Source organism: Metarhizium brunneum, chromosome 2 (genome assembly GCF_013426205.1).
Source record: "Metarhizium brunneum chromosome 2, complete sequence".
In the NCBI taxonomy this organism is placed as follows: Eukaryota; Fungi; Ascomycota; class Sordariomycetes; order Hypocreales; family Clavicipitaceae; genus Metarhizium; species Metarhizium brunneum.
In genome coordinates this window covers 2,661,398-2,676,560 of record NC_089423.1, presented here as the reverse complement: position 1 = coordinate 2,676,560, position 15,163 = coordinate 2,661,398, and the positions used below count along the sequence as shown (strand labels likewise).

At 51.6% G+C, this 15,163-nt stretch overlaps 3 protein-coding genes across 3 annotated transcripts; 1 reads left to right on the top strand and 2 right to left on the bottom strand.

The window, feature by feature from the left end:
* Positions 1-5,123: 5,123 nt before the first annotated feature.
* EF102 (MFS-type transporter EF102) lies at positions 5,124-6,804 on the top strand (the record flags this gene model as incomplete). The annotated part of the gene is made up of 3 exons (XM_014691642.1): positions 5,124-5,375; positions 5,509-5,970; positions 6,040-6,804. The coding sequence occupies 3 exons, from the start codon at positions 5,124-5,126 to the stop codon at positions 6,802-6,804; spliced, it is 1,479 nt and encodes a 492-aa protein (XP_014547128.1).
* Positions 6,805-7,128: 324 nt separating this feature from the next.
* ERG27 (3-keto-steroid reductase) lies at positions 7,129-8,719 on the bottom strand (the record flags this gene model as incomplete). Its single annotated transcript, XM_014691641.1, has 3 exons — positions 7,129-7,944; positions 8,026-8,548; positions 8,625-8,719. 3 exons carry the CDS (start codon positions 8,717-8,719, stop codon positions 7,129-7,131), a joined length of 1,434 nt encoding a protein of 477 aa, XP_014547127.1.
* Positions 8,720-9,405: 686 nt separating this feature from the next.
* vgl1 (Vigilin 1) lies at positions 9,406-13,375 on the bottom strand (the record flags this gene model as incomplete). The annotated part of the gene is made up of 3 exons (XM_014691640.1): positions 9,406-10,364; positions 10,439-12,692; positions 12,755-13,375. 3 exons carry the CDS (start codon positions 13,373-13,375, stop codon positions 9,406-9,408), a joined length of 3,834 nt encoding a protein of 1,277 aa, XP_014547126.1.
* Between the last annotated feature and the right edge of the window lie 1,788 nt (positions 13,376-15,163).

Below are 15,163 nucleotides of genomic sequence, written 5' to 3'. Positions count from 1 at the left end.
CGGACTAAACAGCTGGTGGGAGCGGCGGGCTTGCACCTTTTTGGAAGGGAAATATATTCGACGCCACGAATTCGCGCTGACCGAGGAATGGTGCAAAAGGCGCAAAAGTACAAAATTATGGGGTTGAGCAGTGAGCGCCGGGGAAACGTGTCCATGTATAATCTGCCACGACTGGAATGGCGGGCGGCCTCGAGATGATTCTTGTATTGGGGCGCCCTTGCTGTTGCGGGACGGTGATTTCTGTCTGTATCATAAATGCTGCAGCGCCAACAATAGATTTTATCTCTTCTTTAGTCTACTTTGTCCCAGTTGAAGGTAGTTTCAAGTGTAGTTGCGTCACACACAAGGGTTGCTTGGCAAGATGTGCACCACTGTATGAGTCCACGACGCAAACTATGCCAGGTCCCGACGGCATAGCTAGTTTCAGACCAGCCCGTACAGGGTCTCTCCAATTGGTACTGATACTTGCTCGGCGATGCAGACTCGGCCTTGAGACGGAGACAAAACTGAGCCTGGCGATGGACGTATTTCGCTGCCACTACCCAGCGAAATCTGTGGTTAATCTACTATCCCAAAGCATGAAGGCTTTGCAAAGAGCATCATGGAAAACTCAAGCCCAACTTTTTGCTAATGACCGTTCAACCGTGCGAATGAATTTCATGTCCCGTGGGAAAGTCTAAATAATCGAATTGACAATTAAACTCGAAGACAGGCTGCTACACAGTGGCTATTTCAAAAGCTCGGAGACTAGCAACCATGTCTAAAGACGATCAAATAGGGTCAGGAACACTATCTTTCCCCTTTTGGGAAAGAGATAGAGAGGGTATCTATCCACGTGCCCTGACGACATCATAAATCGGAGAAAACAAATTGTCAAATCAGCGTCAAGACTCGTCGCCTAGATCCAACGGTGCTGGTTTTGATGTCGTGGGAGGATGGAGTTAGGCCGACGCTGAAAAAAGTGAAAATTCTCGCAGACCGAGTTCCGATTTCATGAGCTTCGATATGAGGCCATTCCGTGCTGAGGTTGTTGCAAGGTTCACGTATGACTCGTCACGTTCGGGATGTTGACTTGACAGGGTGTGACGCGGGAGACCAACTCTTGCGGCAGGGTAAATTAACCTTCATTCAAAGGAGTTGCTAATTGACTTATAAGTCGTATGGGCTCGAGTATTCTTAGAGCCGGCGGACGGGGTAAATGGCAGCTATTGCTGTTCTTTTAGGTTACATCTAATTTTGGTTTATAGGTCCCAGCATGAGGCTATCGCGAGATGGCCTTGGCTAGCGGTCGCGGCGTGGCACCAATTGCGCTGAGACGGTCTACTTTTCTAGTCTCCTACTGTCCTTGGCCTGGTACAGCCTAATACTGTTTTAGATTTTACGCTTGCACGATACTTGTATCATGCGTGTGATTTCATTTGACTACAGAGCGAAACAACTGAACATTAATAGGTCCCAGCATCCCAGGATATACTCGGCCTTGGAGAAGTGCTCCTATGTCCGCAGACTTTTCTCATCAACACTTACCGCGGATGGTGACCATTATGAACGATTTTCTTTCTTATGATGGATGCCAGAAGTGAATGTAGTGTTTCTAGTCGCTTCCACAATATGCAACGTCATGTCGAACGCATAGGCAAAATGGCAACTATACGGCTGATGGATGAACTCTTCAATGTCTTGTCCAGTTCTCGCGCTGGGCATCCCGGGACACGGTATTGACACTTGCAAAGTCTCTGCAGTACCAAAAACGACGGCTCGATTGTCGATTCTCAGTCTGCCAAGATGGACTCGCGGCTAGGTCCAAGGAAACGGCTAATCCCGCAAACGTTGCAGCGGTTGTGACAGTTGATGCTAATCGCGTTAGCTGAATCTATTACAACTTGGAACAAGAACAGACTAGGCAGCCAATAGGAAAGGGTGCTCTACTATTTTTTTTATCAATGCGCCGACTAGCCACCCTTGTGTCGGAATTGGCAGAACAAAATAGTGCCTCATCTGATACAGTTGAAGTGCTCAGCTGTGTCCAGCCAGCTCTCCTTGGAGATAGGTCATTTGAAGGCACTGGCAAACTACCATGTGGCTATATCCGTCCCCGTCGCCAGATGGGCGTCGGCAGCGGGAGTTGTGTGGATCTGTTTCATCTTGGGCGGCGTTCAACAGACCCTTTCCACTGTGTTCCACGGCTGGGAGTCGGGACTCGAGCTTGACGAAAGAGGAAGAAGACAAGGGCCTCGATACGGTGGAGATGGTGGGTGTTATGCGAGACACAGTTACACAACTCCTGTTCCTGCTTTGCTCAATCGAAATCATGTCCCATGTACGGAGGACTCCGTACGACGCCAAAAGACGTTCACGCTAGGCGCAGATCTGACTTCTCTGCTTCCATCATGGACAGGGGCTGAATAAGTCTAAAGATGAAAAAGCTTGACAGCATCTCGGACGCAGGCGGGTTGTCTCATCTGTTTGAGCACACCTTCCACATGCAGGGGCCCTGGGGTCAATAGAGTAGGCAAAGTGTGCATGTTACATTGAACAATTGAGAACATTTTAACCGACTTTGGTGGAGAAAGGAAAGCTCCAGATACTGTGGCAGAAGATGAAGCAGAATTATCCGTCGAAGTTAGTTATGCTCAAGGGTGTGTTTTAGATTAAGAGACGAGAGGGCAAAGGAGCAAGTTGGACCTGTGTAGGGAGTACCAGACATGAGCGCGAGCGGCAAGAGCGACCTGACTCGAGCTTGCTTGTCTGCATGTTGCCTGCGCGTTTATCGGCGCTTCTATCTCACCTTGGCACGTGAACGGAACACCCGCCAGAAACGGTCCATCAAAGGACAAGGACGAGTTCGAGACTACAATTCCTTTGTATACCAGATCGCAAAGCCTTGGGGAGGTTAACTTGTTGACATGTGTCGGCTCAGAATCCCACCGCCTACCGACAACCTCATTCGCACCCCCACACTGGTTACGCTACGAGTTGCTCAACCCGGAGACCTGTCATCCTTGCACTAGACCAGGATATCAAGGCTATCTCTCGATCGCGACTGGCGGCTGGACGCACGAGATCCACGCAGACTGTGCTCGTCTTCTTTGAGCTAAAATTCTCCAGTAAAGGAAATGAGGGAAGTGGTGAGCCAACAGACAAGCACAAGTTGCATGGTTTGCGTCGTCCTGCAACATCGTCTTGCCCCGGTTCCAGTCGCTCAGTTTTCTCTCCACCGTTTCGGCCAAAGTCCAGTTCTGCGGCAAGGCGGGTGCGCCGCCAAGCCATGTCTCTCTTGGTTGGCAAGAATGAACAACTACCCCGAGTCTTTTGGCCCTACACGCTATGATGGGAGCCATGGTGGCGACGGAGTATTCCGCCGTGCAGTTGGCTCTGACAGGTCATAGAAGTTGGTAGCTGGTGTTAGTCAACTCCGTACGGAGTATACTATCCAAAACGAGGCTGTACGTACGATGCACACTTGCTCTCGTTAGTTAGTTGCCTGGGTGCCAGCTAACTTGGAACTACGACCATTTGGTACGCAGTGATCCCAAACCTGGTACGTATTGGTCAGGTAGTGGCATCGAATATCACATTCTCAGTAATCAAACAAGGCACAGGCCTATTTATCAATACGTACTCCGTATGTCTCGCGCAAACGATGGAAGATGTCACTGTGACCAGCATACCACACAAGAGCCACCAAAGAAGCCACATACTTCATACAGTCTGTGGTGAAATATATTTGGCTAGCAAGAAGCATACTTTTATATTACCGCAGAACTCCGTATACGCAGTAGCCAGGTAGCGGATCTTCTCATACTTGCTTCCCCTCCCACTGTACATTGTATGTACCATGATGGTCAAGCAGCCAGCTAATAGCTAATGCATGTTGCAGCCGAAGACCCGCCACCAATCTGAAATCCCCAGCGCCACCTACAGTCAGGATGTGTGTGAGTCGTTGCCCACACTTGGCTGGTTGTCTGGCCCGCCGTTACCAGCCCCTGGCTAATATGTACAGGCCTGGACCTTTGCTGGGAAAATGAATCTTGATGCCAGAGATGGCGGTATTCCCTGACCTGCCGAAAATGGAATTGGGTACGGAGCACGGAGTCAAGGGTTCACAACAGGCTCAAGCCCAGACCCCAGATCCATGAGCGCACCTGGCCACTCAGATAGTCTCCCCGTGTTGTTCGACGGGGCCCAGAGTCCAACTCCAAAACCAGCTCGCCTCAAAAGGGACGCTCTTGACCAGTATCCAGACGGAGGCGGCACCGAAGGGTGGGAAAGTTTGAGGGCCCCACGCGACCCTGTCTGTATTCTACACCAACTGCAGGTGAAGGTGCTAAGGAGTTGGTGGCCGTCAAGCGTACAGTACTAGTACTGAGTTCTTGCGGGCCTTCCTTCATGCGTCTCTCTCTCTCTGTCTTGGAAAGCGACGTGGTTCAGGCCTGATGGCAGCGTTGCATTCCTTTTCCACCTTCAGCGCCACCCTTCCCATTGGCAATCGGGAGCTCATCTTCTCTTCTTTCAACATCCGTCAGTTGAGGTCTGTCTCTGTCCTTCGATACTGTCTTGTATAAACAACAATTGGTTCTATGGTTCCACGACCTACTATTCTCTTGGTCCACCGAAATCCAGAACTACATATTTCTGCACCTCCTGCCGGCCTACTCCACCACGCTGCAGTGTTTGGTTCTCCCAAAGAAAATCCTCGCCTGCGAACCGGGCGTGCATGCAGCTCACGATTAATTTCCTTTAAACGAACCTTGCTTGTCGAATTGCAACAGTTTCAGGGACGAGCCATCCAACACGGAGTTCGGGTCAGAAGAAGTATCACGCTGCGGGAGCTGGCCTACACATTGTGGAACTTACATCCTTGTCGGCCGACCACGATTTAGTCCCGTTTACTCCGGCGCCTCCCGTGAGGTGAGACTTCAGGAATTTGCGATTTTCGAATGCAAAGGGCCGTGAGGAGCCTCGTTCGTCTTTTTATTTTCCTGATTAGCCGGTAAAGATTGGTACGGCGGCCGCACGCTGGTCCCTTTCTTCCTTTGCTCCCCCTGTTGTCCTTTCATCAGTCCTTCTCATATAGTCTAAGCACAACCAGTGGTTCACTACCTGCCGCACTTCCCCGCAAAATGAAAGGGATTAACAGCGGTAGCGAAGGAAGCGGCGACAAGATTGGCGGGCGCTTCTGGAGGGGGACGAAGCTGGGGTCGCAGGATTACAGCCTTGGAGAGCGAAACATTGGCGAAAATGGAACCATCGACGTCGGAGGCGAAGGCGAAGGGAGCGTTGCTAATGGAACATCAACTGAGTATCGAACGTACAAACGACGATGGATCGGCCTCGCAACACTCACGCTCATGAACATTGTCGTTTCCTGGGATGTAAGAGAGAACCTGATTTCCTACGGCCTTGGCTGCTCACCCATTAGGAGACTTTTGTTTCCGCTGGCCCCGAGGCGTGAGATATGACAATAATGTTGTGTGTGATGCTAACTCTCTGTTTCTATTTTCACAGTGGCTTACTTTTGCACCTGTTGCCGACTTCTCATCGCAATACTATGGCGTCTCAAAATCGGCCATCAACTGGGTCAGCACCGCCTTCTTCCTCGCCTTTGTTGCCATTTTCCCCATCACCATTGCCATCTTGCACCGCGGCCCGAAGCTGGCCTTTATGATTGCTGCGGTACTCGTCATCATCGGAAACTGGATTCGTTATGGGGGTTCAACCAGCTCTTCCGGCGGTCACTTTGGTGCCATTATGGCCGGTGAAATTCTGATCGGTTTCGCCCAACCCTTTATCTTGGCGGCCCCTACTCGATACTCGGATTTGTGGTTCACCAACCGCGGTCGAGTTGCTGCGACGGCAGTGACAAGTTTGGCGAATCCCCTGGGCGGTGCTCTGGGCCAATTGATCAACCCTCTGTGGGTTAAGCAGGCGAGCGACGTTTCCCAGATGGTGCTCTATGTCTCCATCATTGTAAGCGAAACTCCAATCCTTCTATCCCCAGTTGTACTCCCGCAGCTAATCATGCTTGGTCTTCTTTAGTCTACTGTTTGCTGTCTACCAGCCTTCATCGTACCAGCCGCGCCCCCAACCCCTGTTGGACCTTCTGCCGAGACCCCAAAACTAAGCCTCAGGGCATCCGTCAAAGTCCTCACTCACTCCCTTGAATTGTGGCTTGTACTTATTCCATTCGCTGTCTACGTCGGCTTCTTCAACTCGATCTCGTCTCTTCTCAACCAGATGATGACTCCCTACGGGTTCAGCGACGACGAGGCAGGTATCGGAGGTGCCATTCTCATCTTCGTCGGCCTCGTCTTCGCAGCCATTACCTCGCCGATTTTGGATAGAACCAAGAAGTTCCTCTTCGCTCTCAAGTTCTTCATGCCCATCATCGGTATCTGCTACCTCGTCTTCGTGTGGATGCCCGAGACCCGCGAAGTCACCGGCCCGTATGTAGTGCTCGCCATTCTGGGGGCCGCTTCCTTTGCCCTGGTCCCCGTGGCTCTGGAGTTTCTCACTGAGCTCAGCCACCCGCTTAGTCCCGAGGTCACATCCACTACCGCATGGGCCGGTGGTCAGCTCCTCGGCGCCATCTTTGTTATCATCAGCGATGCTCTGGTTGCCGGTGATGATGCCAACCCGCCCAAAAACATGAAGAATGCTCTCATTTTCCAGGCTGTCGTCGCCCTAGTTGTTTGCCCGTTGCCCCTGTTCTTGGGCCTATTTGGCCGTGCAGATAAGGTTGTTTTGAGGCGTGTTCGCTCCGATGAGCAGGGCGCACGTACAAATGTACAGACTGTTGTATAAATTGAAGTGCTGCGGGGGTTGATTTCTTTTGAGCTGCTTTTTTTTTTTAAAACCATGGGTGTGTAAATACTACATGTGTCATATATATACCACGGCGAGTGAAACTAGAGTCTTTGTTCCTCCCTTTTTGATGAAATGATTAATAATTTTATCGTGTGCCTCGGTGCTTGCCTTCAGATTGGTATTACAAGCTTTGGTCGTTATCACTCCCGATTCGTGGATTCCCGCAATGGCACGTTGACGGAATGGGTAAACAAGCACCAGTGAGTGATGTGTATTAGTTGAATAGTATTAAGAGTCCCGAATCAAATCGCTCCATGCCATCTATTTGCCGTCACGCTCAAGGATGTCCTCCCACTGGGCCCTCAACTCCTCCAGCTGCTGCCAACACCGGGCACCAACCTCCTCAAACTCGGCAATATCCTCCGCAGTCGCATCCCTAGTACCAGTCTTTCTCCCAACGGACTTGTGCAAAACACCAACAGCAGAGTCGGCGGCAATAGTATCAGGCGTCTCGGGCTTGCCTTCCCACCCCCACCCTTCCACTTCTGTCTTCTTCACGTCAACGTTGAGCCTGACATCCGTGCTGCTGCCCCATTTGACGCGTTCTGCGTCAGAATCATCGAGGGCTTCTTGGGTTTGGAGGACGACCCAAGAGGCTGCCTTGGCGCCATTGTAGCCGGTGACATTGTGCCAGGGGGAGCCGACCCAGCGGCAGACGACGAGCGAAATCTCGTACAACCAGAAGAGAAACCAGGGAAGTGGGAACAGCGTGCTGGCCACCACGCCTGGGTGGGTGAGGTAGATTTTCGGCCGGACAAGCTGCTTCTTGGCAGCTTCGGCGTCGTCATCAATGGTGAGGAAGCGAGAGGAGAATGGCCGAGCGGCAGGGAGAGAGGAGCTCAGGCAGAGGAGGTCAGTGAGTCTTTTGCAAGATTCATATGCCTCGGGACGCGTGAAACACTGTACGTCGTTGACGTCAAAGACTTTTCGGACCGCCTCGAGGCTGCTTGACCAGATGATACGGCCGGGCGCCTCGTTCTCGGAGGATCTGCTCAGCAGGGGAAGGAGCTTATGGGCGAGGATGTAGTGGCCAAAGACACACGCGCAAAAGACTTCGCCCAGCAAAGGTTTGACGGGCTACAAGAAAGCACCGTTAGTACATACACACGGATCGCACCCCGCAGCTCAACAACGCAGGGGCGCAAAAAAAATACTCACGTAGTTGAGTACTGGCCGCTCGTTCAAGAGGCAAGTCGGCAATGACAGCTTAAAGTCAGGCCAGGTTGCCGTCTGTATAATGCCCTTTGTAAAAAACGACCGAATGGCGGCGAAGTAGTTCATTCCCGCCCACCCACCAAAAGCTGCATTGCAGATAATGCTGTCCAGCCGAGGGATTCTCACATTCCGCAAATATTCCCCCTCCAAACCCTCAGGGTTTCTCACAGTCCCGTACCGCAGTTTATGCGCGAAATCCCAAATGCCACGGAGGTCACACAAATCCAGCGTCAGGCTTAAGATGTGGATTCTCGAGGCGGCATCTTCCCATTTATAGTCGGCGCCGCCGCGCGACAAGACTTTTGATGTCTTGGCCGCCTTGGTAGCATATTCTCGCAGTTGCCGGATCGTCTCGAGGGATTTGGAGCCAGACCGTGTCGTGGGGATCACAATGAGGTGCGAACTGAGGGACCGCGTGGCCAGGAAATCGTCAATGAGAGCTTGGGCTGTACCGAGACCGATTCCACTGTAGAAAAAAACAATTATATTAGTCCGCAGACTCCGAAATGGTACTTGTTCAATTGTGTAGATGGGGAGCAGACCTATTCGCACCGGTGATGAGGACAAAAAGCTGCTCATGGGCAGGCACAGATTCCCATGGAGCTGGTTCGGCAGATGCAGTCTTCGTAGCCACCATTGCAACTCTTTCTGGGCCAAGAGGGATCGTCCGAAATCAATTTAAGGAGCCCTAACAGGTGGCTAACCAGAAGATTAAACCAGAAATTCCCTTGGAGTTTGATCAGGCGCGAAGGAAAAGGAGCGAGAGAAGGTGTCAAGACATGAATTGATGCCTTGTAATAAATGTCAGCCCTGGGGGCGGTGCGCCGTGTCGCAAGATTCTGGCTCAAGGGGTCCATCCATTCATGGTTGCCTATTGATTCAGGGGTGCTTACAATCTCCACCTGACAGCTGGATGGTCCGTGAGGCGGCCGGCGGGCGGGCGTAACCCGGATGAGCCACTTGCCGAACTCCAAGGGCAGCTGGACCATCACAATACATAATACGATGCAGGCCAACCGACTACAGCTATAGTATTTTGTCCATTAATTGTGCTATTTTTAGGTTCAGCTTACATCTCCACGATCCCGGAATATCTTATATATGCCCTGAGCCCGTAAAATGATATTCTCTCACCCCCACGCTGTACTTGTTCACATCAATCGTACAAACCCAAGGGCGTACATACTCGGTGATACATAGAACCTGTGCCGATATTGAAGTGCAAGTGTTTTACTTGATGCACCTGCGACTAACTTTTCTTACATCTCTCCTCTTCCATTTTATCTTGCAAGTGACATAGCAAACTTACAGCAAGGTGTAAATCTACTCCCTAGGCTTTTGCCCCTCACGGACAGCAACCAAAATCAGCTCTTTAGCCTTCTCTACACCTGCCTGAGAGCCGACAATCTCAATGGCCTCGTCGCGCGCCTGATCTCGGGGCACCTGGATTCTGCAGTTGCTCTGCTGTCGAATCGCGTTGACCTTGGAGCCATTTGGTCCAATGACGTGGCGATAAGTTTTTGGGTCAGGCAAGATGAGGTAACCCGTGGCATCAGTCTTCTTAGCCTGCTCTAGGGCCTTTTGGATCACGTCCTTGGCCTTCTGAACATTCTCCGGGGTGCCTCTCAAGACCCAAGGAATGTCTCCCTCTTCGGTGGAAATGGTCTTGACCACTTTCCAGGAGTGGGCGTCTGCCGCGGCGTCTGCGTCATCTGTGATGAGCGGCAAGGAGCCAGTGTTCGCTCTGGCCGAGTTATCAGGCTTGCTGGGAATGCCATGACCAGAGTGGTCGACTGTGACTTGGTGATTGTTGCGAAGCTGTCGGAAAATCTGTCCATTGTTGGAAACAGCGTGATGGACATTGCGGGGGATCTGAATAGTCTCTCCCTGCTGCTGTTTGATAATGCCAGCAATGTGTTCCTTGGCCTGGACCACGTTCTCAGGTCGGCCAGTTACCTTGACACCAGTTTTGCCGTCACCCTGTCTGGGCACGTCAATCGAAACAGTGAACTTGCTCTCCATCTGGCGCTTAGTATCACCGCCACGGCCAATAAGAGATCGATGATGCTCGATGGGCACTTCGATTACATCCGAGATCTGGCTCTCGCGCTCAGCAACGATGTCTTGGATGCGCTTGATGATTTTTTGCACCACGTCGGTGCGTCCCTCGACCTTGATGGTGTTGCCATCTGCCTCCTGTTTCGGGAACTGGATAGTACGAGCAAGCTCACGTCGGTCATCCGACCCTCCAGCTCCGACGACAATATCCTTCAGGTTGGATCCTAGGTAGATGTAATTAGCACTAAACCGAGTGATATAGACAGAGCATAAAGTGGCAAGAAAAATAGACACTTACCCCCGCTGCCAATCAAGGCCTTGTGGTGCTTCTTATCAACGTCAATAGTCTGAACAATGGTGTCATCGAAAATAGTTCGCTTTTCTTCCAAGACTTTGCGGGCCTTGGCGACTTGCGAAGCAGTTCCCTTGATGGAAATTTCAACCATATCCGCATCACGGTCCGCAGGAACGTCAATGCGTGCACCAGTCAACTGGCGAAGCTCATCAAGAGCAGCGCCTCCCTGTCCGATAAGGGACCCAACCTGCTTCTGCTGAACAGGGACCGTTGCAGTAACTGAGTGCTCCTCCAAATACTTGTGGAGAGAAAAGATCTCATCCCTAGCTTCGTCTGCGCCCTTCTTTGGACCACGAATGATGACCTCGTCGGGGGCCTGCTGACGGCGGGGCTTGCCAGTGTCGCTGGCGGCATCAGCATTTGGCTGGTCCTCGGGACCGGTCTTTGCGGAGCGAGGGAAGAAGATGAGAACTTTATATCGAGTCTGAAGACGGTTAATCTGGCCGCCCTGAGCACCAATGAGCTCTCGGTGGTACTTGGGGTCAATCTTCAGAATATGCGTTGTCTCATCGGCCAAGGCACGGCTAAGGTTCTGGATGTGGTGGCGAGCAGCCTCGGCCTTGGCCTTGGGACCCTTGAGCTCAACTTGCCCATCTTGCACCTGGATTTCGACGTCAAATCGATCGCGAAGCTCCTTGATGTTGCTACCGCCCTTACCAATAAGGTGGTTGGCAAATTTCTGAGGAAAGTCGAAACTTAATGTGAAGCCACGTTCCTTCTCGTCCTCCTTCTCTTGCTCAACAAAGGCATTGGCCTTGGCCGCCAGAGCATCCACAGCAGACTTGGGTCCACGGAGTGTGATTGTGGTGCCAACCTTAGTAACGCGCACAGGGATCTGATCAGAAGCGCGGCTCTCCTGCTCCTTCTTGATAAAGCGCCGAAGTCTCTCATGGAACTTGGCGGGAACGTCTAGAGTGGTGCTGGACAGCTGCTCTTGCTTGCCGATAAGACCCAGAATGTGTTTTTCGGCATCATCAAGAGCCTTCTTGAACTCGCGAATCTCTGCGTCTGAAGGCTTGGTTCTAGGAAGCTGATAAGGGCCATCAGCCGGGTCAGGGCCCTCGAACACAAGCAGAACTGGAGCAGCAGCCTCGGATGCTTCAGGAATCACAACGTGAACACCGTAATCGGCCTTCACCTTAGGGGTAATGTCGGTACGCAGGTGCTGATGGAAAAAGGGGTCAATGCTGACAGAGTGCATACGAGCGGGAGGCTGACCGTTGATGATACCAGTGATCTCCGACTGGGCACGGATAGCATTCTTGCCCTCGCGCGAGTACAGCTCCCAGGGTAAAGCACCATCCTGCGAGAAGGGTGTGTTGATGTGAGTGTTGTACAGCTTCTCGAGACGATCAATCTCCTTACGCTGACGAAGATAACGAGTCACATTCCCAGCGTGTGCGGCGGCACCACCAGGGGCGTTACGATGGAATCTACCAATATCAATATTTGACATTTGCATGCCCATCGCCAGATCCATGGCCTTCTCGAGACCAGCTTGAACGCGATCAGCAGGACCAATGACAGTAACCATGTCGTCTTCTTCTTCCGAAGGAAGGAGAATAGCACACCCGGTCTCGGCAAAAAAATCATCAGCGGGCAAGCCTCGATCTCCAATAATGAATTGGTGGCGACCCCGCTGGATAGCGAGCTGCTCCAATTGTAGCTGTTTATGCAGCTCGGCGACTTGTCGCTCGATCTCGGTGCGAACCTGCTGAATAGCAGCCCTATCACCAGCCAGCTGAATGTGGTCATCCTCCGCCCCGGCAGGGTGAAAGACAGGTGGCTGTCCAGGCTCGGAGGCCACAGGGGCCTGGGCACGGCAAACAGCCTGGTGAGGGGGAACACGCATTTGAATACCGTGATTCTCCTCCAAAGCTTGGGCCAGGGAGTTTCCGGGACCGGCTATGAAAGGGTAGAACGCCGTGGGAACACCGCGAACCTTGGTCTGGACGTTGGCGGATCGCTCGCCGGCAATTTTGAGCAGCTCATTTCGGGCGGAGGCGGCTGAGAGAGCGTTGCCCTCAACAGAAACGTCGATGGTGGCCTCATCATCATCAGCAAGAAGAGCATTGTCCTCGACCTTGGGAAGCTGAATCTTGGCTCCTGTCTTCTCCTGCAAGGCCCTAATCATCGAACCACCCTTTCCAATGACATGAGCTCGAGCGGAGTAAGGGATGGAGACCTTGATGGACGTCTAAGACATGTTAGATACGTAGATACTCGATTATAGGAGGCATTGGCGAATTTTTGACATACTCGAGTTCCAATTTGCTGGACCAAGTCCTTGAGCGCCTGTTGAGCAATCTCCTGAGGACCGGTAGCTTCGAATTTGTATCGGCCATTGGCTCCATTAGCCATTGTGATGTTTGCGCGCGACTTGCGATTGATATCCTTGATAATATCTGGGATGGGACGCTTCAATTGGCCACGGGGCAGGACAAACTGAGGCTCCAGGGTAACCGTCTCGACATTGCGGCCTGGAATAAACATAGAGGGTGCGGCAGCCTTGGAAGGAGTCGCGGTTCCGGAAGTAGGAGTTGATGATCGTGAAGCACCATTGGAAGCAGCACCATTGGTCTTGCCATTGGCGTTGCTCTTGGCACCCCAAATGGGGGCCACGTTGGCAGTTTTGACCTTGGGGGCTCCAAGTTCCGGGAAGAGTTCATGAGACTGTGTATCGAGAGGCGCCTTGGGGTTCGAGGATTCCTTCTGCTTTCCGGCAGCCTTGGAGGTGATTGGAGCCGCCCAAGAGCCAGAGGCATCGCTGGTGGGCTTCACGGGAAGCTCTTCATCCGGGACATCCTCGACCGTGACAGTGTGAGGTTCCTCGGCATGCTTTTGAAGAAGCTTCTGGGCGGCAGACTCTTCAGATGCCATGTTTAGATATTCGACCGACAAGGCAGGAGGCGATAAATCAGATAAGGAAAGAGGATCTCAGGAGAAACAAGGTGTTTTAAGTATCTAGTCACAGCATGTCAGTAACATCTTCCCAGGTTTCCATAGGCATACGCCGGGTAAACTTTAATTACGCTTTCACTTTTGTGTAGCTTTGGGGCAATTAGAGAGCATACCTTTTTTTTCCCTTGAAAATAAGGCTTTGCCGGTGAACTGACGCTATCGCGAAGTAGAACGTTGTCCGTGGGCGATGCTATTTCGATGCTCCTTGATCCCTAGTTGGCTGGGATATATGAGGCGTCTAGTAAATGGTACAGAGAGCCTACAGAGTTCGAAATAAAATAAAAACGATTACCGGTGACCAGAGGGATAGACCAGGAGAGGCAAGAACCAGGGAGGGTAGGGGAAAGGCTTTGATGCCGGGGAAGATGGCAAGTTGCAGAGTGTCGTGAAGCAGTTTAAGGGTGAGGTGGAAGTTCCGTAAGCCCCACGAGACGTCTTGGTGGTTTTCTGGCCTGGCAGGGATGCAGGAGGCTGTCCCCACTCCGAGCTTCGTGCCATGGTACTCTTACATTCGCACACTGCCTTTTTTAAATATTGGTGGGTGCAGTCACGTGATCCGGCGTGTGACCCGGCTCATTAGGTACTCATTAGGTACCCTATAGTTGTTTGCAACTTTGCAATGGATGTCAGTCGTCGGTCGTTAAAATATTCTATTGGGCGTATCTAATGTCGATGATTTGTTTATATGTTTTGTAACTTTCCTTTTTTGTAAGTTACTTCCATTGAATTGCTAGCGTGGATTGTCACCTGAAGCTGGAGGGCATGTGCCATGAGCATATTGGTCGTTCAACCTCAACTTGACACGTCACCGCAGCTGCGATATCTTGCCTGCCCAATCACAAGACAAGCAAAAAAACACCTTCCAACCCACTGAGAAGTATGCCGCGGTATCGGGCCCAGAATAATGCTGTATAAATTTCACAGCGTCTCAAATGTGTTGGCAGGATATTAAGTTAAGTCTACACACCATAGAATTAAAGCAAAAATAAGAGAGGAAATTCGGACCGCATCTTGAACCAAGAAACCGAAAACATGAAATATCATCAACATGGTGCTTATACTCATCTGCGAACACTATGCCAATTGGCTTGACATGTCCATACCACGGACCATTGGGCAAAACCACGGCCGCAGTTGAACACGCCATATAAGACAGCACCAGTCCCCCCCCGCAGTGAGATATATGTACTAGTCTCACTTTTTCAAACCCAAGTGTCACCAGATAATGAACGTGTTCCCTGGCTGCGGTGAAACATTGACCATGGCCGACCCGTAAATAGTGCAGGGCAACGCTCGTGCCAGTCGACCCGACAGGTATAAATAGCATCAAGTGTAGGCACAGGAAATACGGTGTCATATGTATAACCACGGGAATACCATCGAGCAGTCAGGGACGGACGGCAAAGGGGCTGTTCTGCTTGCCATGCTGTGTGCAGTCAAGTCATGGCATCATGCTGTTGGCTTCAATGTTGTTTTATGAGACGGTCACTGGCCCATAAGCTGTTGGTGGCTGCCAGCACCCGACGACGGCTGACAGATGGCTCACCATGCTGAAGATTTTGCCAGGATTCTGCATCCAAACTGTTGGTAGTAGAATTTCTATATTGCTTATGATAGCAACACGTAGTCCTTTGATAGACGGCTTTGACCGCGTTCCCGTATTGTCAGGAGGGAGAGTGGAGTGCGCATGTACAAGGTATGACATGC